Source organism: Danio aesculapii, chromosome 20 (assembly GCF_903798145.1).
Source record: "Danio aesculapii chromosome 20, fDanAes4.1, whole genome shotgun sequence".
NCBI classification, from domain to species: domain Eukaryota; kingdom Metazoa; phylum Chordata; class Actinopteri; order Cypriniformes; family Danionidae; genus Danio; species Danio aesculapii.
The window spans coordinates 24,834,934-24,860,580 of record NC_079454.1 but is presented as its reverse complement, the minus strand read 5'-3'; the positions used below and the strand labels follow the sequence as shown (position 1 = coordinate 24,860,580).

Genomic DNA, 25,647 nt, shown 5'->3' with positions numbered 1-25,647 from the left:
AACTCTGACATTTTCTTGATCTAAGAGATCTAAAAAAATATGTTCCAGTGCAGCAAAAGACAAGTGGTACTAGGGCAGGGTGATAAAATCAAAATGAAAATAAAATAAAAAATTGATTAACTGAACATTTTAACTCAACTACAATTATTTTATTGATTGATCTCATTTTGCCCTCCCAAGATTTGTACAGTAAATATGCTCACATCTTACAAGTGAGATTTCGGAATGAAGGGTGAATTACTTGATTTTAAAATAATTGAAGGAATCACACACCATCTACTATTTATAATTATTTATTGAACATCTACGCTGAACAACTGAAATTAAAACACGCACTGCCTAAAAACAACAGTCAATTTTTTCTTAAAAAGTGAAAATAAATAACTTTTGTGCTTTCGGTTAATTTATTATTAATATTAGTTAATATTTTAATGAAAATAATAATTGTATTGAAATGGAAAATATGCAGTTTTAAGACATCTCTGGCATAGCTTCTAATCATTGTCAATGCAGTGCAAACGTTAAACGTGTATCTACATTTTTTGAGAGGTGCGCAGGTATGTTAACGTGCGAAGGCTGTGTCAGACCATACCCGTGCATTCGACGCAAAAGTATAAATCAGCCTTAACAGAGTGGCGTCACGCGGTAGGGAAAGTAATTGAAGAAAATGTAACTGGAAAAATGTTAGCCTCTGAATGTAGATTTCGATTAATCGCCCAGCCCTGAGTGGTACAGTCACACAAAGTTCAAACATGATAGAAAACTTAGGGGCCGATAACACCAAACCCTTTTTGAATGATTTACTAATGGCCGTGAGCATTGCGCGCGGTGCTTATGCGCCCTGCGTGCCTCACGTTTAACCGCCTGCAGAGGCAGGGTTTCCATTAAGGTGCCTGCAGTGTTTGTGTTGTCAAGATGACTATGGAGAGTTTTGAAGATTGAAAAGAGACTAGCGGCCATTGTTTCAAGTTATCTGGAGCTGTATGAATCACAAATCTTGAATATTACAATATTATTGAATTTTTAAATTATATTATAAACAGCAACACTTGCGCACATTACGCAGCTGATTCAATCGTTGCCTAGCGACATAAAAAACGCGCCGCACTTCTCTTTTTTGCCAACAAAAAAGGTGGTGCTGTGCGCCTCGCGTTTTTGGAACGTAAAAGCGCGTTCGTTGCGATCGGCTCCTTAGTCTGTGCAAGATTTGTGCGAGTTATTTTAAAACACTTTCAAAACACAAAACTCAATTTTTTTTTCCTTCAATAAGGTAAAAATCATCAAAATGAAACAAAACTGAAGTATTTTCAACTAAGACAAGTCAATTAAAATAATCCCAATTAGAACATAGATTGAAATAATAGATGAACTGCGAAGCTTTATATGGACATGTCATCTAAAGAAGCCTCGTCCCGCCTGGCCATTAAAGCAAGCACCCGTTCATCAATTAAATGTTAGACCTTCACCGCTCTGCCTCTCATAACGAGATATTAGATTTAAAATTAGCGCTCTGGGCTAACAACATAGCTGCTAATGCTTTCTCACTGCCAGATATGGAGATTCATTACATCATTCCCACATCCAAAGCAGCTTTAGAATCTGATTAAATATTAATACGTTTCTGAAAGTGTGTGTGTGTGTGTGAGGAACATCAAAGAAAAGCTCTGAATTACATTTCTGCTTTCTGCCTCCTGCTCTAACACTGACCCCAGTCACATGACCTCTCACATCTGACCTGCGACCCATGAGCGGTTTCTCTTTGTTTCATCTCTGACAGTCCAGCTGACCTGTAAGGCCACAGAGAGCCGAATCACGTAGTCTCAGAATGAGAGGAGAAAGTGATGAGGTTAAACCATCATTATATTGCTGCCCAATTCTCAGAGCAGATCAAGACATCAGCACTTCCTACTGACTTCTGTTTACAAAACTCTTCAAATAGTTATATTGCTGGTCAAAAGTTTAAGGTACATTTCTTATTTCCTTCACTTTGATTAAAAGTCCACAAAAATATGAAGCAGCACAATTTTTTTCCCAACACTGAGAATAAAAATATATATTATATTATATATAATATTATTAATTAATATATTATTATTTCACTTCTGGGGGATCATGTGGCACTGAACACTGGAGTAATGGCTGCTGATTTAAAACTGGCCATCACAACAATCAACAGAATTTTCACTTAGTTTTTTTTAATTCTACAATCAATTAAAAAACCCATAAAAATAAACAAACCACAATATCACTGCATGTTTTGTATTTTTCATCAAACAAACGTACAAAAAAAAATACTTCGCAGCACTTTAGACTTTAAACGTCATTTTAATTTGTTTGGTAAATTTAACTCTGAATTCAAAACACTACACTTAATGTATAAAATAATGAAATAAAGATTTTTTCATTAGATATCATTTAAACCAGTCAGTTTAGCTAATTTTAAATGTACAAAACCATCAGTAATAGGGACATTCTACCAGAAACATACATTTTCACTTATTAAAAAAAGTGACAGGGCCTGACTTAAGTTTGTCGTCCTCAAAAAAAAAATCATACAAAAACAAGCATAAAATCAGACAATTCAATGATAGCACACGTCCATGATCACTGTCAACGTCTTCTCCGTCAAATGATGTCACTTTCAAGTCATAGCCTTAAATGTGTATTGCACGTCATTGTATAGTAAATTCAATGCAAATGTGGACTGACAGAAACATGGGGACAATTGTAAATTTATTTGTATTATATACCTGTAGAATTTATTTATAATTTCATTTTTTTAGGCAACTAAAGTATATGATAACAAATTAATCTTTGCTATTTCTGAAGTATTTTTTTTCTAAACAGGTTTTAGCATAATACAAGTATTAAAGCTGTAGGTTCAATTAGGCTGAGTACAAGGACAATGAGAGAGTTTGTACAGTGTAAAGTGTTTTTAATAAAGAACAAAAATCTGAGAACTAAATTAATGACATATTCCTTTACAGAACAAATCAACCATCAGTCCATTTTAGAAATTTCTGGGATGAAATACTTTTTATTCACAGTATTTGTTTTTGTTTCGGGGACAGATGATGTACATTTGTGATAGAAGGCCGCAATAGTATCAGATATTAATGAATTAAAGGTGCAGGTGATCTGAAAAAATGCTTTGCATTAGCATAATATCTTTGAAAAAACAGTCGCTCCCCTTCCGTCCAAAGCCAGGCCTCCTTAAATCAGAAACACGCATATTAAGGATGACATTAGACAATCCCCTAGATCATGTCATTCGCCAGTTAGAAAACTTTATAGTACTTTATAATACTACAATTCTGAATGAAAAGCTGTGTTATATCTATCATGTTTTCAGTTGTGTAGCAAGCAAAACTTGTCATAATGTGCAGTATTTTATGCATGCAAGGATCGCTGGTCTCACTCTCTCACACGCTTTGTCCTAAAGCCACTACTGTATGCTTAGTGCTTGGTCGGCGGGTGCAGGAATTACACTTATTACTAAGCCGTCCTTACATGCTATTTCAGACTGAATATTCAGAGTAGCATGGTAAACAATATAGGAAGCGCGTCACATATTCACATTGGTTAATCTTTGAACAATGACAACCTAAAACCAACTTCACCTCAGTAAAGCAGGCTAGACGGATAATCACTATTTACTCATGTTTTGTTGTTCAACTAAAAAAAAATCTACATTATCAATGTTGTAAAAGGTCCCTTATGAAACTGAAAATAGTCGCATCAATCTTTCGCCGGAAGATTTCAGCGGCTGAACAACACTTCTGTGCATATAACCCATTCGTAATAACAAAATCTACATAAGCTTTGTATGACTAAAATACTTTAAAAACAAAACATTACCTGTCTAAAAGAAATACTTCAGCCATGGTGTGGTCCTCCCTCCAGGGTGACAAAGTAACTCCAATATTGATTCAGGATTTTAAAAAGTTTTGATTCAGCATTTGTTTTTACCGCTGACTCTCTCTCTCTCTCGTGTGCAGGTGCAGTGCATGTGCACAAACGGTGGATCCGCATGAACGGCAGCGCAAATGTAAAAATGTACATTTATTGACCGACAGTTTGGGTTACTTACCAGAACTATGGGAATAATCGGCCCAACAAATGGTAATTGGATGAACATTGTTTAGTCTTATGCCTTACCCAGAATATAAAAATACATATAAATACATTTAGATCATTTACTTTAATCATTACTATTAGAATGTGAAGAGACTGAATGTGAAGACAATCACCTACTGGACCTTGAATTAACCATTTGGACTGATTCAATGAATTAATCGAGAGGATTAATCATCTAATTGACTGAATCTGATCTTTTCGATAAATTTAATGAATGATTAGTTCACATTAACAACAAGGAATTTGCTAATAAATCCACTCAAAACAAGTTGCTCTGTGTGTTTGACATTACTCTTAATTTAAGACAGCAAATACCAAAAAAAATATATATATACTTCAGCAAAAGTACACTTTTTTTGCTTCAGTGCTTTAGAGTTAGCAGTGACTAAGTGCTTCAGGAAACACTGCAAAACACAGATCCCATTCATTGGATCTAATAACCGGTTCAATGAGCATTCTGCCTCCTACACAAACCGAACACAAGCATCGTCTCAAAGTCAGTTCAGAAAAAAGGTGAACCCCGGGCGGCATCCAGGCAAGTCATTCACAAACACACCAATACATATGCATCACACGCACAATCAAACTGCTTGTGATTAGTCAGCAGGCGTCCCGCTGAGCTGTTTCAGTGAGGTGGCTTTTGGAGCTCTGCGGTAGGGAAAAGAAATCACCATAAACAGCTGACATTCAGCCCTTCACCGTACGTGTCCACTGGCACAGACAGAGCAGGTCTTCTCAATTTATTATCTATGGGAGCTGAGAGACAGGCACGCACAGGGGATTGGGGGATAGACAACAGATCGGAAGAAGCAGTCAGAGTGTCAAGAAGTTGAGAGATGTTCGACTTTATGCAAATTGGGAAGGAGGAAAAGCAGGAAGCTGTAAGGTGAAGGCATCTATCATAATCTGACGATAGTGCTGGAGTTTCAGTGTTTAAATCGCTTTGCTACATATTCAGATTTTAAAAAGTTTAAGCTACCATTTAGCTTGAGGACTGTATGTATGTATGCATGTATGTGTTTATGTATGTGTGTGTATGTATATATATATATATATATATATATATATATATATATATATATATATATATATATATATATATATATATATATATATATATAAATTTTATTTATTTTTTTAAGTCAATTTAATTCATCATTACAGAAACGTTAAATGACAGTTATTTAAATGTGAAGCAACATTATTAATTTTTATTTTATTTTTTTCAAATTTGGGGACATTAAAAGAATCCTGAAAAAAAACGTATTACTAATTTGAGCGCTGATAACAATAAGAAATTGTTTGTTTGTTTACATGCTCCGATATACTAAAAACATAACTCCATTTCAACAAGGCGTTTCAGAGTAACTCGGTCAAAAACAGGATCAATTACTCAAATTAGCATTCCATACTCATTATGCAAATTATGACAAATAAATTAAGGTATCTTAACTGTTTGAATGCTATTAATTCTTATTACAGTGAACACTTCTCATTTGAGACTATTCCTAAACAATGTGCTTTCAGTGTATTCAGCTTGGATTATAATGCGAACAATATATGGCAATATATTGGATTATATATGCGAACAATATATATCTCCCTTCAATATTATTTTACAGTTTAAAAAAAAAAAAATAACCATCGCTTTCCTATTGAAAATACAATTACAATTGTTACGTTTCAACCAATGCACGTGTACAGTGCTGTGGATATAATTTAAATCACGACACCAATACAGGGCAATTGCGCATGCGAGGTTACATAGAAATAGAAGTTGTTTTGCCCTTTCTTTACTCATTAATTGTAAAATATATTTTTTGTTCTTCAAAACTTGCGAAAATTAATATAATAACAATAATATGTTCTTTAAAACTAGCCAAAATACTTTATTTTGAATTATTTGAAGTAACTGTGTAATTTTTTTTATAGTAAAATGTTTATTTTAAATTATGTTGCTTTTCTTCAAGAAAAAGAGTTGTCCTTTCTTCATTCATGGACTTGCTCAACATGTGTTGCTTCATATTTGTTTATTTTTAGTTGTGCATGAGCATAAATAAAGGTTTTGTTTAAACCTGTATTATTTATAGTAGTAGTATATATATATTGGGGTGCATATATGTGTATATATATCCCAATGGTTCTTTTAAAAAATGCATTGGCCAAAAATATCAGTGTTGCGTTGGCAGGTGTGTTTGTTTGTGTGTGTTTGTCTCTCTCTCTCCCTCTTTCCACCTGCAGGCCCCGCCCTAACTACGCAGGCGACATGCCCTGGGATTGGAGGAGGTTACCCAGGGCGTCCTTTAAAAAGAGAATAACGGGCGTAGGGCGGGAGAGCGAGTTTTGCTGGGGTGTTGTTTGAAATTGTGAAAAAGTTATTCCTGTTGTTGAGTTGTTTTCGTTGATTGTGTTTCTCGTGCTGTTGTACTAGTGTTGACTTTGTGTTGTATACCCATCCGTGTTCCCCCTTCCTATTATTTTTGTTTTGGTTTGTGTGTTTGTTTGTCAATATTGTAAATATATACACGGTAAGAGGCAGTAGGGGTTGGACGCCACTTTTCTTTTTTGTAAATATTTTCACCTGTTTTTTTGTTAGTCAGGGAGATGGGTGTAGATTTTGTATTTTTATTTCTGTTATTATATTAGGTGTAGTAATTTCATTTGGGTGTTTAGTTAGTGTATTTTTGTTTATTATTTTTCTGTGGGTTCACCCCGAGGTATTTGGCTACACGCTTTTTTTCTTGGTGATAAAAAAAGACAAATAAAGAGACCCTACATAAAGGGGTTATTAAAAGTGAATTTTATTTGACGGGTGTTCTTTTATGTTGCGGCCTTGACTCTAGACCAGGGTCGTAACAATCAGAAATAGCTCTTTGTTGAAAAAAGGTTTCCAACCCCTGCTTTAGAGAAACCATTTTTTTTTTTGTTTTGTTTTTTTCTCAAAATGGTATGATAAGGGTTATTTTGTGCATGTGGTGTATTTTCATAAGATGACAATGTATTTAACACAATTAATTAAATGTATTTAACAAATTCTTCACAGGTGAGTTATCACAAAATACATTTTCTGTTTCATTTTCAATCAGTTAGTCCTATATTGGATCACAGAAGGGGGTTATTTTAAACATTTGATTGAAGCAAGCAACTATACCAGCCTTTTACCATTACTCTCCTGCCTGTCTGCCATCCTTCATGGAATGTTCCACAATCTGAAATATCGTTATAGCTTTTTATTCTCTTGTCTTCATTTATGTGAAGCTGTTTTAACACACATCTACACTGAAAAAGCAATATAGAAAGAGGATGAAATGAAAAAGTTTAATTTTGGATAAAAAAAACATGCTATTCATCTCATAATTTGTGTTTTGGCGCCATGTTAAGATAACATGCTAGCTAACCTATGTGTTGCCAGACTGTGACGGTTTGATTTTGGAAAGCAAATCCAGGCCGGAACACTCAAATGTTTCTTTTTTTAGGAAGGGCAAAGAAGGTGAACCTGGATATTTGATCACAGACCTGAGGAATAGAACAGTGTGACTGGTAAAGCTTGTTTTTTTTTTTTGACAATAAGCTAAACGCAATTCTGTAGAAAAAAATTTTATCAGCCAAAACCAATTATTAACTGACGCGTCGCTATATATGAGCAATTCCATGCAAATGTCAACCTTGCCATAACAAAAAATAAGTTGACCAAACTAGCGAAACTGCTTCTACATTTTTTTGTATAAGCAAGTATTTTGCAGTACTTTAATACTCAAATATGTCAATGTTTTCAAACTTATCTTATCCTATTGATCAACATTATTTCTTTTGGGTTGTGCATGTTTTATACTGTAAACTTGCATACCTTTTTGGTCACATCCGTTTATTTCCAATTCCCTTATTTAAAATCTAAAAAATTATGTTTAAAGATAAATATTATTCTGATCTCATTACTCTGAGGTTAGTTGTTTTGAAAAACGTTTACATATTTTTTCTCTGTGAATATTAAAATTTTTTACTGCAAATGTCACATTCATAACGCTGGAATTGCTCATATCTAACTACAATTACTTCTGAAAGATCATTTAACACTAAAAGCTGGAGCAATGGCAACTAAAGATTCAGTTTTGTCAATATGAATAAATTATATTTTCAGATATTCAAATAACAGTTAAGAAATTGTCATAATATGGTAAGCATTTAAATTCCAACAATATTTTGTAATACTACTTTTTGTCTTGTATTTTAGATCAAATGAATGCAGCATTGACACTTCTTTTAAACAAAGTTACAAATCTTTCCCACACTGTCCAAGTCCTTCATTCTCTTTCTTACATTTTCAGCCTCTTATTTAAATCTAAAAGACAGCTGTAGGGGTTTGTGCTCCCCATGTCGACCAACAGTGTATGGTGTTCACCCCTTTACTGCCCCGAGTATGTCAGATCAGAGGTGGCCGCTAACAATAAGCTGTTATGCATCTGTCTGCTCGACCGCACCTCCTGCTATTCTTCAACTTTGATAGAAATCAGAGGAAGAAAGACAGAGTCAGAAAGAGAGAGAGAGGTGAGAGTGGAGCGGCACCCTTTTCCCACAGGGACTCATGGGTATCAGTGCATTCTTTGATCTTTCTGCTTTTCAGCAGCTCATGGAGTCCACCTGCATGTCCCCACGCCCCACCTCTTCTGCCTCAGAAACACTTGAACCCCCTGGAGGACATCCAAGGATGGCATGGTTTAAGGCTACGGACCATCAGATGCCAAGTCTCATGGGAGAGCATTCAGAGTAGGGTTTGGGACATTTTTATGGTTTAAATAGTCTACAAATTCAATTCTGTTTTACAAATGCGCAATTCAATTTGACGCTGATTTGATTTCGATTCATAAAGTGCAGTTTTTTCACTTACAATGACAATTGTGCTTACAAAAGGAAGATGCAATTCTCTCTGCTAATGCCATTATTATACACTACAAACATGGAAACCTTTTCGGACAGGTCCAATTCAGTATTTTTAATGATTCCTTAAGACGATTTATTGACAATTAAGAACTTTCTCAAAAGAGTCATTTGTTCTGAATCAGAATAAACTTGTTCTGTTTTATGTTACTAAAAGTAGTAGAACCAAGAGTCATTTGTTAGTGAAAATACAGTGGTCAGACTGTAGCTGTGTCTCATTTCAGATGATGCATCCTCCGAGGGATGCAGACTTAAAAGGGGAGTCCTTCAAAGTCCACACAAGCTGAACTGAACAAGACGATCTAGACCAGTGGTTCCCAAACTGGGGGTCGCAGAATAATTTCAAGGGGTCGCAAGAGTGATTAAAAATTTCTGTAGTTTTCAGTGCTTATAATAAACTTTTTCAGTACAACAAGTGTAAGCTAATATTTTCTGATTTTTAAAAAAGATATTACTGATAAATACATAAAAGTATTTAGGACATATTCAGGCAGAATGCATCTTTGCACTTTAAACGCAGCGCTCAGGAACAGTTTAAACATTGTCATGTCAACTTGCCACAGTAAACAAAGCCTGCAACGCTTGCCCCGCCTTCATGCTCTTCTTATTGGCCCACTGCTCTAAGAACTGAACATGAATGGATTGGTTAAAATCAGCTGTCAATCACTCAGTTAACGCCTCCTGTCATCAGATGACATGAGCTACAACCGCGAAAATGTAAAGCGCTGAAGACGAGAGAATGAAAACAACACTGACAGATTTTGTCTTAGAATCACCTAAAGCTACAAATAATGGCACATCTGATTACTGATCAGGTGCTGAATGTTAATCCACCATCTACATTTTTCGAAGAGTGGATAAAAGACTTCCATTGGCTTCAAGTCCGCTATGAAAATAACTAAAGCATTCACTGTAAAGTTTGTGAGATGGAATTTTCAGGTGACTGTTTGCCACATCTACACATTTAAGCACGAGAGGTTCTGTTTAATCTTTCATTTAGTCGCCAGACGCTGTCAGCCGTACACCATCGTACACCATTGCAAAAGGGCTTGCACTGACTAAGATTAAACTAATATTGCAGCTCATGAAAAGAGCGGTATTGCTAATAAAATGACGTATGCAAATAATAAGGTATATGTCAAAAGCATCTGTGCAATATCAGACACCAGGCGTGAGAACACAGCATAGTTATCGTTAACAGATTCATTAATGAATTCATGTCAAGCAGTGGGTGCAGGGACGGTGAGCGATCCGTCCGTGTATCTTTTGGTCACTCAATTATGTTATAAAAATGGATTTTCGAGCCCTGTAATGTATAGTAAATATAGTTAAAATATTGTGAACAGCTTAAAAAAAAAGTTATTTTTATTGTTTGTATATGCTTTGGTAGTGTGTGTGTGGGGGGGGGGGGTCGCGAGTTCTTGACGATCTTACATTGGGGGTCGCTGGTTTAAAAGCTTGAGAACCACTGATCTAGACTACAGAGGACAGATCTCGTCAACTGTAACAGCTGGCAGTAATGATCGGTAATAAAATTTGTAATTACTTTTTTCAGTGATTTTAAAACTTATTTTAAGCAATCTGAAGGCAAAGTTTAGAAAATCAGTTTTTAGTAGGACATGTCATACTCTTGTACTCATACTTTGTTTAATAACGTGTTTAGATATCCAAGTAAAATAAAACCTTAATCATACATTTAATCCGGAGTTTTCCTTTAAAACGTCCTGCTGCTATCAACGAATCTTGGGACATTCGAGGCCGCAAAGGGTCCACTGGTTGTGTCCTTCATTACCTGGGAAACCAAGGACACATTTTGAGGCTACATTTGAAGGAGCCTTTGATTTCTTTTTAAATGAGACAGCCTTCATCGCTGTGCAATGATGCAGCGCCCTTCGATAGCATCCTTCAGAGAATGCAGCCTCTGAAATGAGACACAGCGTGTATGTTCCTGATACACTAAACACATTCATTGATATGGTTATTTTTAATACAATGCACATTTCTAATTAACAAAAAAGAATTAAAAGAATCAAGCTAAACTATTTAAACTATATGCTTTTGACTCATTAAAATAGAAATGAAAAAGCTGCATTTATTAAGTGTGCTCACACTCAGTTGAGTGGGCTTGACAAACCACCTGTGGAAACAATTTTGTCTCAATAACAGGCCCCATTCCTTAGCCTTTTAATTCTCTGAACACTAGCATTTCCTTTGTATAATTAGCACATCTTGTGTGTTTTGCCTCTTCTTGTTGAGTTGCTGAATGCCTCCTCAAAGTCGCTTTGGACAAAAATGCTAAATGGCCAAGTGTAAATGAGTCAAAAATGGTTGCAAATCAGAAAAAAATGGTCAGGTCATACATTTTATTGTTTCTGTTTCACTAAAAAAATAAACAGATCAAAACAGTCATTTGTTTATTAACCAGAATAAGCTGGTCGGTTTGCAAGCTTCTGATGCAATAAAAAAAACAGGCACAAATGTTTCATTTGCTAATAATTCTTAATAAACTTGTTGCACAGTATGTTTCACTAAAAAGTATTGGCTGACAAGAGTTATGCTAAAAACACCTGCTCAAAAAATTCTTGTACTTAGGGTGCTTTCACACCTTGACTTTTGTTTCGGAACCGGTCTCGTTTTCCCAGTTAGCTCAGTTCATTTGGCATATGTGAATTCCTCAAACGCGCTCGGATCGCAGCAGATAAATCGGTCCAAGATCGTCTGAATGGCGTGGTCTCGGCTCAATTCAAATGAACTTTGGAGTGGATCGATTGAAGTGAGAAACCAAAACGATGCAACATTCCAGGCTACAGTATATCACAATATATTTTGGCTATGTAAAAGCAATATATACGGCTGTATGAAGAATTATGAGCAGGGTGGGATTTCATTCCCACCAGTAAATGTGCGTTTCATGTCGAATACGAAAGTGAAAGCATGCTGAAACATTACAGAGTGCTGCTTATCCGTCAGGAAAATTGACAGAAATTACCATCTGATCATTTTTACATATTTTATTTGTATAATATTTTGTATTAGGCTTGTTGTTTTGTTCATTTATGCATTGACACGTCGAAAGAAAGATCAACATTGACCTTCTTCATGATCTGTCTGCAGTCTCGGTTCATCTGTTATTTCTCTCTATAATTTAAGCCTATAATGAATAAATCTAGCCAATTTTTTAATAGATTGATTGATTGATTGAATAGATAGATTTTTACAAAACTGGACAACTGAAATGAGGTTATATATGAAAAAGTCTTACCTCTCTGACTTGTATATGGTGACGATGTCTGTGGGTGTCAAAATTAAAGTGCACCTGCTGGCTTATAATGTCTAATTGCTTATCGTCATGAATTAAAATAACAACGTGACAGCTGAGTGGAATCCATGGGACTCTGAAAAACAAACCCTGAAACTGACCAATGTGAGGAGGGTTTACTCGCCCGTGACTTATTTTAACTATTTTGGTCCGTTTTGAAACTTTGTGAACGCAAACTGCACCAATATCAAAAATAAACATACACTAAAAAAAAATTCAAAGATGATTCCTTGGATTTACTCAATTTTTTTACGTTAAGTGGTTGTAAACAATTTATTTAGGCTGAATTTAAACAAACAAATTAAGTTGAACATTGCTCAATTTAATTTGTTTGTTTAAATTCAACACAAATAAATTGTTTGCAACAGTTTTGCATGCAACACTTTTTTCAGTGTAGGAACAATTTAAATCCCTGTTTCGGAACAAAACAATCGATCTACAGATGTGAAAGCACCCTTAGTCAAATGTTTGTAATCTGGATTCTAAAGGCATACAGCAAAATAACCATTTACTTCCTCTAGTTTCTAGTGCGCAGGTGCAGAAACAGTCACACAATGCAACATCTGACAAGCGAGCTCTCAGGGGTGTGGATGACTGCATGTGCGCATCCCTGAACTGGGGAGGAATTTTTCTCCTTAGCACTAGTTTGTTTCCATGCCTGAGTGCATGTTTTGTGCATCTCTAAAGCAGAGCATATCATGTGTCAGATTTAACAAAACCCCTCTGAAACCCTAAATAACAGACCTGCCACTCACGCGGTGCTCTGTTATCATGTAGTCTGAATCACAGGCCTTGTTTGAAGCTACAACTGCTGCAAAAAAAGCCCTTTCCACCGGCAGCATTGCTGTTTACAGCACCTCAGATACACCCTTAAATAGGCTGGCGCGTGAAAACACAGCAGGCACAAAGAGAGAGAAGATAAGCAGCAATCAGTGCCAAGTTTACTCACGCAAGAGTTGAGGGGAATCGTTTTTGAGTCTGCAGTTTTAGAAGTGAGGATCAACCTTATGTTACCTCACTTTACTGGATTCAGCCGACACTGGCAAACAGCCTAATGCTAATGACTGTGTTCTTTAACCATGATATGTACGCTGAGGAGATAATTAGAAAAGACTGTGTGTGGGGGGAGAGTTCATCAGATTTGATGTTTTTCCAGAGATGCATTCTTGCTCTAAGAATACTTCAGGATAGAAAGGATGTGTTAGGATGCCAACTGAAGGAAGAACAAGTGTAATCCTTTAGAGGACTTGTTACAAACAAAGGCTAATTTAAAAATGGTGGTTCAGAGTTTACAGAAATAGAAAGCAGACTGAAAATATCATAAGGAAATTCACCTAATAACTAAGGGTATGTTCACACTTGTTCATTGCAGTTGATTGTTTTGGTCTGGATCAAAACAGAAATTAACTTAAGTCATTTAAGACTGAAACTAAAGACACAAAAAAAACATCGACACTATTAAAAACATCAAGGTTACATACAACTAGGGCTGCACAATGTATTGTTTTGGTATTGATATCGCAATGTGTGCATCCGCAATAGTCACATCACATAGATATGCAATGTTGAGTTGACTTTGCAGTGTATTTATTATATTTACATATAGAAATACATAAAGGATGCACTGCTTATTTCACTATTATCTTTGCTTTTTTGCATTTATCAATGCTTGTAGTGTGTTTATTACATGTTATGCATGATTCATGTCCCTACAGATTCATCGCAATCAATCAAAAATACTACATTTGATTACACTTTAGGGACCAATTCTCATTATTAAGCTGCTTATTAGCATGTTATTGAGATACTGGCTGCTTACTAGTACTTATAAACTACATATTCTACATGATCTTATTCTACATCCCTATTCCAATACCTAAACTACCTTGATATATATTAAGCAGCAGCAAATCAGGAGTTTATTGAAGCAAAAGTCATATTTAATGGTTTGCTAATAGCGAGAATTGAACCTTTAAATAACTATAAATTCTTTCCAAATAGTGCTATTCAATAGTTTAATGAAATTTTATAGATACAGTATTAATCACAGATAAATTTATCACAATGTTAGATTTTTCCAATAGCGTGCAGCCCTACATACAACTTAAGAAAGCTGTGTGCTGATTGGCTAATGTGCTCTGTGAATGAGAACACATGCTACATATGATGGTATTTTTATCTTGTGAAGAAATTATAAAACATGTATGAAATGATGATATGATACGAGTCAAAGCAGTGCCAGAAATTCCTCAGTGGCACACAGATGAAGATCAGCATATTATGAGCTGTAAGAGGCAACATCGTGACTATGACAAGAAAAAAACAGTTGTGCTTGAGCATGCTGTCCTTTTATAATCACATCTTGTGACATCATGCCCTGTTTTTGGTTCAATTAGACATCTATGCTCTCTGTTCCTTTCATATTTCAATCACACCACAGCAGTGTTTTGCAAGCATTCACACTTCAAATAAACCACATAAATTAAGTAGAAATGTATTAATAACCGTTATCATTATTGACAACAATGCAAAATTCAGTATGGTACAGTTTTTGAGTAGGTAAGATCATTTGAATGTTATGAAAGGACATTCTCATGCTTATAAAGAAACAGTAAAAGTATTAATAACAGATTAAAATGACTTTAATACATGCTAAAATATAATTATTTTGAAAACATAATAAAAAATTTTTGTATAATTTTTCATAATAAGAGTTTTTTGTAATTTAAACACTTGATGAAAAAACTTTTAGACTTCGTATTAAAAAAATAAGATTATCTTTTAAACGTAAAGGTGCAGTATGCAGGTTTGACACTCAGTGGTTGAACTAGGTATTGCATTCATGGATCAAAACAAATGCAAATGCAGGTTGCCAGATCGAGGACCAACAGGAACGAGTCTGATGATCAAGCTTAAAGACTGATTTAAATAATATTATATACTGATTTAAAGCAAGGAATATTTTCCATATTAAAAAGAGTTTTTGTTCCAACCAACACCTCGAATTGATATATTAGACAGTTTCTATTTTTTGCAGCTGAACAACAGGATAGACGGACAATAAACCTCATGTGCTTTATTCAGTGTGAAATGCTACCAATGGGAGTTTGATGACATTTATTGTCATGTTACTGAAAGCAGTAGCAGATAGTTTAATAATAAAATAAACCATTTGAAATTGAATTTTAGAACTCAAAACCAACACCTATCAGTACATTTAATCATGCTAAAGAGGTTTAATATGTATTAATTAAATTATAAACCTTACCATTTCGTGAGTAAGTGCATATTCTGTGCTTCTGAATGACTGTATTTAAATTTCTGTCGTGTTTCGTCTGGGGCAAACAGCGTGTTGTTAGGATGTGGGGTGACAATATAACCTGCCCACCTAATGTTCACATTCATAATATTTATATCATTTTTTACCTAATAACCTCATGTGGAACTCTGAATCTGTGTTACTGTTCACTGGATGTCACATTTCTGTCACGGACACATGCTTTGAGAGCCTTTCTGAAAGAATGAATAAAAAAAAAAAACGCTGTTTTCCAACAAGGCAACCTGGTCTGCTGAAATATAATTGGCTAAAGCAGCAGTGGGTGGGTTAAAAGAACCAAAACAAAGGCTGTTTCTCAATACGCGTTCTTCAGCGATCTTGCGTCCTCGTGTTCTCATGTAACATCCTCATCAACACTGCTAAAGTTTAGTTCCAAAACTCAATACCTCAAGAACAGAGGACACGTGAAAATTCCTGGATGCGTTCTTGGTATCGAGGATACACTAATGAAGACTTGAGCACCGAACTCGCTGTAGAAGTCCCTGAAATCATTGTGACTGGAGGTGGGAAGCACAGCATTTTATATAGATTTATCATTAAAGTTCAGAAATATAACTTATTTAACTCAGGAGTTTCCCTAAATGAGACCGTGAAAGTAAACATTACCATCAAAATCTTCATAAAGGCGTAAACACATTAAGGGTGTTTATTTACTCAAATTTGTATTAAAATTTGTTTTATTTGTATTGTGCAAAGTATTTGTAAATTCTTTATGCATAGTACATATCGTGAATAGGGGAAAAACTATAAACTGTTGTATGAGTTCTGTAATGTTTAAATAATTTCCTGTTAAAAATGCGTGACGGTCATGTGACCATCAGGAAGAACGCAGCATCTCATTTCTCACAGGATGCCTTCTGTGTTCTCGCGATCTCCCGAGTTCGTTCTTCCGAGGTGACCTGGCAAGACTGATCTTCAAAAGAACGCAAGTCCATTCTCTACGTTCTTGGAATTGAGAAACAGCCAAAGATAGCGTTCCGGCACGTAACTCACATTTTCAAAGCAGAATAACTGACTTCAGCATTGTTTTCAGATAAACAGGAATGCTCACTTGGCATGTTTCTTAAATATCTGCAAACATATGGTATGCTTTAGAAGAGCCAAATACTTAAATACAGCCCCTTTAATTAGTAAAGAGATTATTTGGCCTGTTGGAAGCATAAACATGCATTTGAATGCATAAATAGGGACGGATGCATAAACTAGTCCTAAAAAAAAAAAACATAGTCATCCTTTTTTTTCTCTCTATATTGGCCATAACTTTTTAGAGGCATCTACAAAAAGGCTGATCGCTCTAATTTGAATCCACAAAACAGGACTCCTTACCCCTCGGCTAACTGCTGGTTGGTCAAACTAGTTCTTAAGACATGGTGGCACTGTTTATGCAACTGGCACCAGCTGTCACTTCACAGTACTGATGACTGAACAGACGAAGCAGTGGCGCAGTAGGTAGTGCTGTCGCCTCAAAGCAAGAAGGTCGCTGGTTTGAGCCTCGGCTGAGTCAGTTGGCGTCTCTGTGCGGAGTTATTCTCCCTGCGTTCGTGTGGGTTTCCTCCGGGTGCTCCGGTTTCCCACACAGTCAAAGACATGCGGTACAGGTGAATTGGGTAGGCTTAATTGTCCATAGTGTATAAGTGTGAATGAGTGTGTAAGGATGTTTCCCAGAGATGGGTTGCAGCTGGAAGGGCATCTGCTGTGTAAAACATGTGCTGGATAAGTTGGTGGTTCATTCCGCTGCAGCGACCCCAGATTAATAAAGGGACTAAGCCGAAAAGAAAATGAATGAATGATGACTGAACAACAAAAGAAGGATATTAAAAGATTATAAACCGGAGATGTCTGACTTAAAGCGTCGCCTCCCGTCATGCTTTGGGTGGAGACCTCTTTCTGTCCCATACGTTTGTGTGGGAGAGATGACAGAGGGCTTGATTGTAGGGACACCTGTGTTTTGTTACTGTGCCCAAACCAAAAGGTGGAACACAACAAAACAAACAATCACAAAACCGCTGCTATGACAACTATCCCGATCCACCGGGACACTTTGTATTGAAAGTTATACTGGTAGAAATGTGTGCGCTCACACTCCGATATAAACACAATAGTGTCCATTTGCAGAATCTCTACCTATTCATCTCCTTCTTAAGCAGAAAAAAACACTCCAAACAACAACAAGACACACAAAAAATGCTGGGGAAGAGGCAGTTAATGCAGCTTTCTCTCAGCAGGAAAAGAGGCTTACCTCAGCTGCTTGAGTTGCTTCAGAAGAATCACAATGCTCTTGGCTAAAATGATTCTCTCTGCTACTGTTTAACTATGGCTGTACCAAAAAATCTAAATAAAATGCGATATAGTTTAGAATAATCATTGAATAACAAAGACTGATTCAGTTAAATATGATGTATGCATGTTTTGGAGTGAAGCTTGACACCGTGTTAAAAGACACACTAGCTGCACTTGATATTAAATTTGGGTTACTCACCATATGTGATGCATATATTGGAACCATAAAATGTGCCGACCTCTTCCCAAAATGCTGTTGACCAAAGGGAAGCTATGAGGAATCCATGGTCTTTCAATTTCATAGAAAAAAAATAATTTCATTTAAAATCAAAAGTTTCTCAACCCATCATTTGCCATGCTTTAAATCATAGTAGGGCTGCACGATTAATCGAAAAAAGATCACGATCTCGATTCGAGCCTACACATGATCCTAATTCAGCTTTTCTACGATTCAGCCAATTATATTTTCAAGGTCAGGATAGAAGAGTAAAGGCGGACGCAAGAGTCTTCACAAGACCATGAACACCTTCAAATGGCGTTAAAAGTGTCACATACTGTATTTATAAGGTATAATTCACCCAGAAATGTCATTTCTGTCTTCATGCTATTTGCACAGCACGCCAATGATGGCTACTTTAGTGAACAGAACCTGCTTATGCTGTGAATAACAAGTAATAAAGTTGTAGATAACGTTCAGTTTGTTGCACAGAGCAAATGTTTGAGAGCCGCGCTGAAAGAATGATTTGCCATGAGCCGCACTAGTAAGTAAAATGAAACTGGCCGCACATCATTTAAATAATCATAACGCATTTTACAGTTATGATTACAAGCATTTGATAGGTTTTTCTTTCATAGCTAACACAGTGTTGTGCATGAAAATAAATGTTTAACAGTGTCAGTATACTCTAACTTAGATAATGTTGAATATATTGCAAAAAGAAATTTGATAATGACAAATGTCTGATTTTACCAGTAAAAACAAATGGTCTAATAATGCTGTCAATGACAAATGACAAGCACATGTCTTAAACATAATAATTCAATTTTATTATTATGAATAGTAATATTCTGATGTCATAATTTTACTGTGAATTAACAAACAGGACACATTAAAAGTCTGTTCAAGTCCACCAAAATGACTGTACAAAATTTAGCATTTTAAGCAACAGTATACCTACACATAGGCCAAATATTATTATTGTTGTTTTACCATTTCGTCACTTTGGAATTATAAGGTTCTATCTGACATTTTTGACATATTCTTATTAAATGACACCTTATTGTTTACATTAAGACTTTTTTTAAAAAACAAATGTTGCACACATACTGTTTGCTATATGGATTGCAAAAACTTTGAAGCTCAATATCTCAAAATCATTCAGAACGCAGATAGAACCTTATAATTCCAAGGTGATGATATGTTTTGAGAATTAACAATAATAATAGCCTACTCATATTAACCTTTATTGTACATCTTAAGAATAGTGAGAAAGAATCGTGACCTTTATTTTAAGCAAAAAAAAAAAAATTGTGAAAAACTGTCCCAGCCACCGTAATAGCCAAACTGTAGAAAGCTGATGTCATACATACGTTTTACACTTCTTGTTGGTAGGAGCAGAGGATCATCATCATCATCACTTCTTTTCGCACTTGTGATAAACTTAATAAACTTCCTTAAGTCATTTCACCTGCTACTCACTGATGGTCAGAAATGTGTCAGCACTGACTGCTGCATAAAAGACCGGCTAATAAGCTCCACCTCGCCCCACAGACAAGAATATGCATGGGAAGACGAACGTTTTGTTTTTTCCCCAGGCAGCGCAGGTTTTCTTTCAAGCGGAGCTGGGTTTTCCATTTATATTCTACTACTTGAAATGTGAAATACGATAAAATAAATCCAATAATGCCTTGTCTTTGTTTTTTCTTGAAAACAGTGTGTGCCTCCTATCCAATCTCTTTGTGCCCCTCCTGTTGAGAACCAGGGATTTAAATTATTCCCACCCCCCTGCTTGCTATACAAACTGTCCCCCCCAAAAAGAACAATAAATACATTTGCAAGTGCCATCAAAATGAGCCTAGGGTAGGTTGCAATGGCACAAGGGGATAAATAGTCCAAGTAAATGTGTATTCTTTCTGGATGAAGCCACACTACAATCACAGTAGCTTCATTTATCCAACATCACAAAAACTGCACTGGTGTGATTTTAGTCCGACTAAAACGTTTAGATGACATCTGAAAAAAATGAATTACTGCTTCAGTCTGGCTGAAGTCTAACTCACACAGTGCATGTAAACAAAATTTGTATTCCTACATCAGAGAAAGTGGTTTCTTCTTAACTTAGTCCACTGAGTATTTATTTTCCTGAATGTGCATTTCAGTCTCCCAAAACAAACTTTTTATAGAGTTCATTATCCAATATAATGACACAGATCAGAGCGAACGAGAAAGAAATATTTCAAATTCCCTAAACACCCAATTAATTCAGAGATTACTCTTCCTTTCATATCAGGCCGTGGCTTTACAGGATGTCTCCAAGGCCTGATTTAAGCCAATAGAGAGGTACCACCCATGACCAGTTCTCTACCAATCAAGCTAACAAAAACACATCCAATACAGATGTTAACTGTATCTCACCAAACACTGATGCGTGGGACTGTGTGAGTCCAGTAAAAAGAGCTAAACTCACCCTAACTGGAGTACTCTTGGCTTGGATACGCTGAGATTGTGCCCCCGTGGGACCAGGATCCCTCTGGCCTCCCCCGGCACCCTGCGCTCGGACCCCCGCCACTGCTGATCCATTGGCACATGTGCCATGCACACTTCCAGTCCTCCTCGGCCTCTGCTTGATGCCATCCAGTAGCCGTACAAGGAGGATATTGCTAGGCAACTCATCCACGCCGCTCTCCACTAGCGTGCGGCACTCCGGGCAGCGAAGTTCTCCACGAGATCCCACAATTCCAAGCAGGCAGCGTCGGCAAAACGTATGCTGGCATGGCAACACCTTCGCCGTGGCATCCAGACGCTCCAAGCAGACCGGACACTCCAACAGGTCCAGGAGCGCAGACTCGTCCATTTTCACACTCGCACAATCTTTCTCAGCGTACTCGTTCATTCAGTCAGCTTTGTCTCGCCGGAGAGAGAAGCACATGGTGTGGGTGTGTGGATATAAGATTGTTAGGAGGGAAAGTCCAATCCTGATGTCACGTCACTCCCATGCCGTAGTCATGATCAAGTCTCTAGCATTCACTGCAGTGAATCAAAGAAAAGATATCATATGACACTTCTGTCTTATAGCATTGCATGTATAGGAACATGATCATGATTAAATAGTAGGAACATGATCATACAGTGAAATACATAAGTTTATGTTTAAGGAGAGTGAAAAAATGAACTCCAGGATGAAATCCAGGATGTTCTAAACAATTGAACTAGATTTGAAATGCACAGTAAACTTGACACAAATAGCAGAAACACTGTGAACTGCAGCAGAAAATAAGCTTTAAATATATCACTAGGGAGATCAATCATAAGGAGTTTAATGTTTATGGTTCCTGCTGGAGGAAATAATTTTTAAAATATGAATGTATTTTTTTTGCTGTCAAACAAAGAGAAAAATTCTGGTTTCAAAAGAATAGACAAAAGATAAACATTTAATATAACTTGCTTGTTAGAAGTGAAAAATGACTACAAATAAGTGCAATTCAATAGTTGCCAATAACCACACTATCAATCAAAAGTTTGGAAAGATTATTATTTTTACTCGCATTCAATTGATTAAAAGTGTAAAAGCATTTATGATGTTCTTTTGAGTTCTTATAACTTCATCAAACAAACCTCAAAAGTAAAATGCATCACTCAAACATATGAAGCAAAAAACGCTACAAATAATGATAATAATACAAACCATTATTCTAGAAATAGCTCCCCCCAAATGAAAATTATTTCATTATTTATGTGCTTTTCTTCTTTCAGATGAATTTATTGGAGTAAAGGACAGTTCATCCAAAAATTATAATTTTGTCATTAATTACTCATCCTTGTGTCATTGTGTCACCTGTAAGACCTTCGTTCTTTTTCAGGTACACAAATTAAGCTATATTGGATGAAATCCTACAGCTCTCTGATCCTCCATAGACAGAAAGGTTCCTGAAGCCTGGAAAGGTACCAAGAACATTGTCAAAAGAGTCACCAGATAATAATAATAATAATAATTCCTTACATTTATATAGCGATTTTCTAGACACTTAAAGCGCTTTACACAATGGGGGGAATCTCTTCATCCAACACCAGTGTGCAGCATCCACCTGGATGACGCGACAGCAGCCATTTTGCACCAGACTGCACACCACACACCAGCTGATTGGTGGAGAGGAGACAGAGTGATGAAGCCAATTATGATATGGGGATGGTTAGGAGGCCATGATGGACAGAGGCCAATGGGCAAATTTGGCCAGGATGCCAGGATTAAACCCCTACTCTTTTTCGAAGGACATCCTGGGATATTTAATGACCACAGAGTCAGGACCTCGGTTTAACTTCTCATCCAAAAGACGTCGCTCACTGAGCAATATAGAGTCCCCTTCACTATACTGGGGCATTAGGACCCACACGAACCGCAGATTGAGTGCCCCCTACTGGTCTCAATAACACTACTTCCGGCAGCAACCTAGCTTTCCCATGTGGTCTCCCATCCAGGTACTGACCGAGCACAGCCCTGCTTAGCTTCAGTGGGCGACCATGTGAGAGTTGCATAGAGCTAGCTGCTGACCGGCTGCCAGATGACACATAAAATGTATTGACAATGTTCTTGGTACTCTTCCGCTCATTCAAAGTTTCAGAAGCCTTGATGTCTATGGAGGATAAGAGAGTTCGCTGACTTAATCCAATAGTCCAATATCATAATTTGTGTTCTGAAGATGAACGAATGTCTCAGGAGTTTGGAATTAAATGCGGATGACTAATTATTGACAGAGTTTTCATTTTTGGGTGAACTAGCTCTCTAAATAACATCCTCTTCTCAGCTTTGTAATGGCAATGAATGGTGGATAGAGTTTTTAGGAAGGTTAGTAAATGCCTTTAGAAGCAAACTAATGAGTTTTTGATGAGTTTACTTAAAAAAAACCCATAGCTTCACTTGAGAAAAAAGTCATTGGAGCCATATGCATTACTTTTGTCACGGATGGATGCACTTTTTGGAGCTTCAAAAACCTGCGCAACGTTCACTGCCATTGAAAGAATGATATTACTAATCTTAACCAAGATATTATTAATTTTCACTCCAATTTTGTTTATCTGAAAGAAGCCATGTCTACCCCAAACTGCTCGAGGGTTTGCAAATTATGGGATACTTTTCAGTAGTAAACTAGATAGTATAAATAATAGTAACCACTGATGGCATTACCAAATTTGCTTACGACTCTATGCCATTCAGTAGTGTAATTACTGTGATCACAAAAAAAAATAAATAAATGAAAAAGTGCACTTCAAATGTGTGCTTCATGAGTTCAACTGCCACATCTCCTGTTTTATTAAAAAATAGACTAAAGAAGAATATGTCAAATGTATAAATCAGCTAATGCAAAACTTGAGTATTTTAGGACGGTAACGTTACCTTCAAAAAAAGGTAGGACTGTTTTTGGATTGGTATGAACACCGGTGGTTTAAAAGTATTTTTAAAACAGAATAGGGGGTCCAGGTTCTCTGGTCTAAGCTCTATAGGCTAATATAACACAGTCCCCAAATGAACCTGGCAACAGGAACTACGCTGAAGCAACTAAATGGAGTTTTCCGTCACGTTTGGTCAGTTGGCGAAATGAGCCTTCGTGTCTAAACTGCAAATATGCGCCCAATCTTGGCTGTAGTGCTCGCGTCCGTCCCGTCTCTCCTAAAGCCCCATCCACTAACGTTACTCTACTGATTCACAGACTACCAGGACGCTATTAAAGAGCATATCCATCTTAATGGACAGCGGGACTCTGAATACAGCCCAACTACATAAACACAAGTCAAACATCTTTACGCCATTAGCTCGTTAAACCATCTGAACCAAATCAAATTATTGCGAACAGAATAAATGCTACAAATAATGTAATAAATCGAAGCAATGTACTTAACATCAATCCATGTAAACGGATTTCCTCTCAAAACACAAAAGAGGGTTTTATGGGTTTTGGGTGAACTGACAGCCAGAGTCACTATTCACTTATTTTGTGGGAAGAGGATGCAGTGATTGTGAATGGTGACTGAGGCTGTTTGTCCACAACATCTTCCTTTGTGAAAGTCATGCTGGTTTATAACAACATGAGAGTGAGTAAATGTTCACTTTTGGAAGAACTACTCCCTTAAACCTTCATCACAAACAGTCAACCTCACCCTCTCTGTCGTTAACATCCTGAATACAACAACAACCTTGCATTTAAAACTACAAAGCCAACATTACTTCCGACTAGCGGTACACATACACATATCGACCTTGTATTGTCTGCGAGTCCGTTTAAATAACTCTTGAAACTAACTAAACCATCACCAGACGTGGTTTTAAAACTAACCACAACAGAATAGAAGGGAAATAAAACGTGTGAAGTGTGTATGTGTCACAGCAAACAGTGACCGACACTCTTTTTCACGACACGTTTGTCTGTAACTCGTGTTCATGTTGGTTTTAAGTAACCATATATCTTCGAAAACTTTCATATGACGTTCAAAATGTATTTTATATCATATTATGGAGCGACTGGTGAGTGCACAAAACGCTACCTTAAAAAAGGGCCCCTTCTCACTCCTCCTCTTCTTCCAGAACAGTTTCTTTCCCGAGTTCCTCAAACTAGGGAATTCGCCCTGGAAAAGGGATCCTGAAATCTTGCTCGCCCAGTTCTACTCAAGTTTACATATTCAGATCTCTTTATCACAGCAAAAATTAGATCGTCGCTCTTGAGCCGTTCAGTGGAAAGGGCAAAAGATCCCAGTCCGAGAGAGTCAGATGGAGTAAATTCAGAAGAAAGCAGAGAAAAACAGGAGAAGCGAGTTCCTGCGTCCGAGCGCCATGACGAGCTGCGTTGATACTGTGGGACACCGCAGCGGACGTGCCAGTCGGGCGGGAGGATATTCAAAACACACAGCTGAGAGAAATGCCGCAAGCGTTTTCAGTTCAGGTTTTGTTTTTGTGAAATGATAGATTAACAGAAACTGCAATTCTACTCGTAGATAATCACAAAATAAGTAAAATGTTTCTCTAAACCACATTTATTGTCTGCAACATTTTCAACGATTAATAGTTTGTTTATAATCTCCGCCCGCGTAATTTAATGCTACAAATCACGAAAGTCACTGCTAGCAAAGGAACTATTCCTGTAGTCTGGCAAGACGACTAAATGAAAAGATAAATAACTTTAGATTAAATATGTTTATGTACTGTAAACTGTAGTATGCTAGTTGTTTTGTTTGTGTACACAAATGAAGATTTACCCACCTTCAAGGCATTCAAGATGTAGGTGATTTGGTGATACATAGTAATTCATAAATGCAAGCAATCAGCATTTTAAGTTTAAAAAAACCCAATAAAGACGACCTTACTGATACTATGACTGTTTGCAGTGACTGTGAATAAAATAATAATGTTGTAAGGTTTCTTGCCAATCC

General features: G+C 36.6%; 1 protein-coding gene across 1 annotated transcript in view; it reads right to left on the bottom strand.

Annotated features, from left to right (window-relative positions):
* sh3rf1 (SH3 domain containing ring finger 1) overlaps positions 1-25,071 on the bottom strand; it is a 99,727-nt gene extending 74,656 nt beyond the window's left edge. Inside the window, exons 1-2 of the mRNA XM_056481169.1 lie at positions 24,766-25,071; positions 20,696-21,255 (exon numbers count right to left, since the gene is read on the bottom strand). Coding sequence (XP_056337144.1) covers positions 20,696-21,121 — 426 coding nt within the window. The 5' untranslated portion in view covers positions 21,122-21,255; positions 24,766-25,071. The remainder of the gene's footprint in view (positions 1-20,695; positions 21,256-24,765) is intronic.
* Positions 25,072-25,647: the final 576 nt, after the last annotated feature.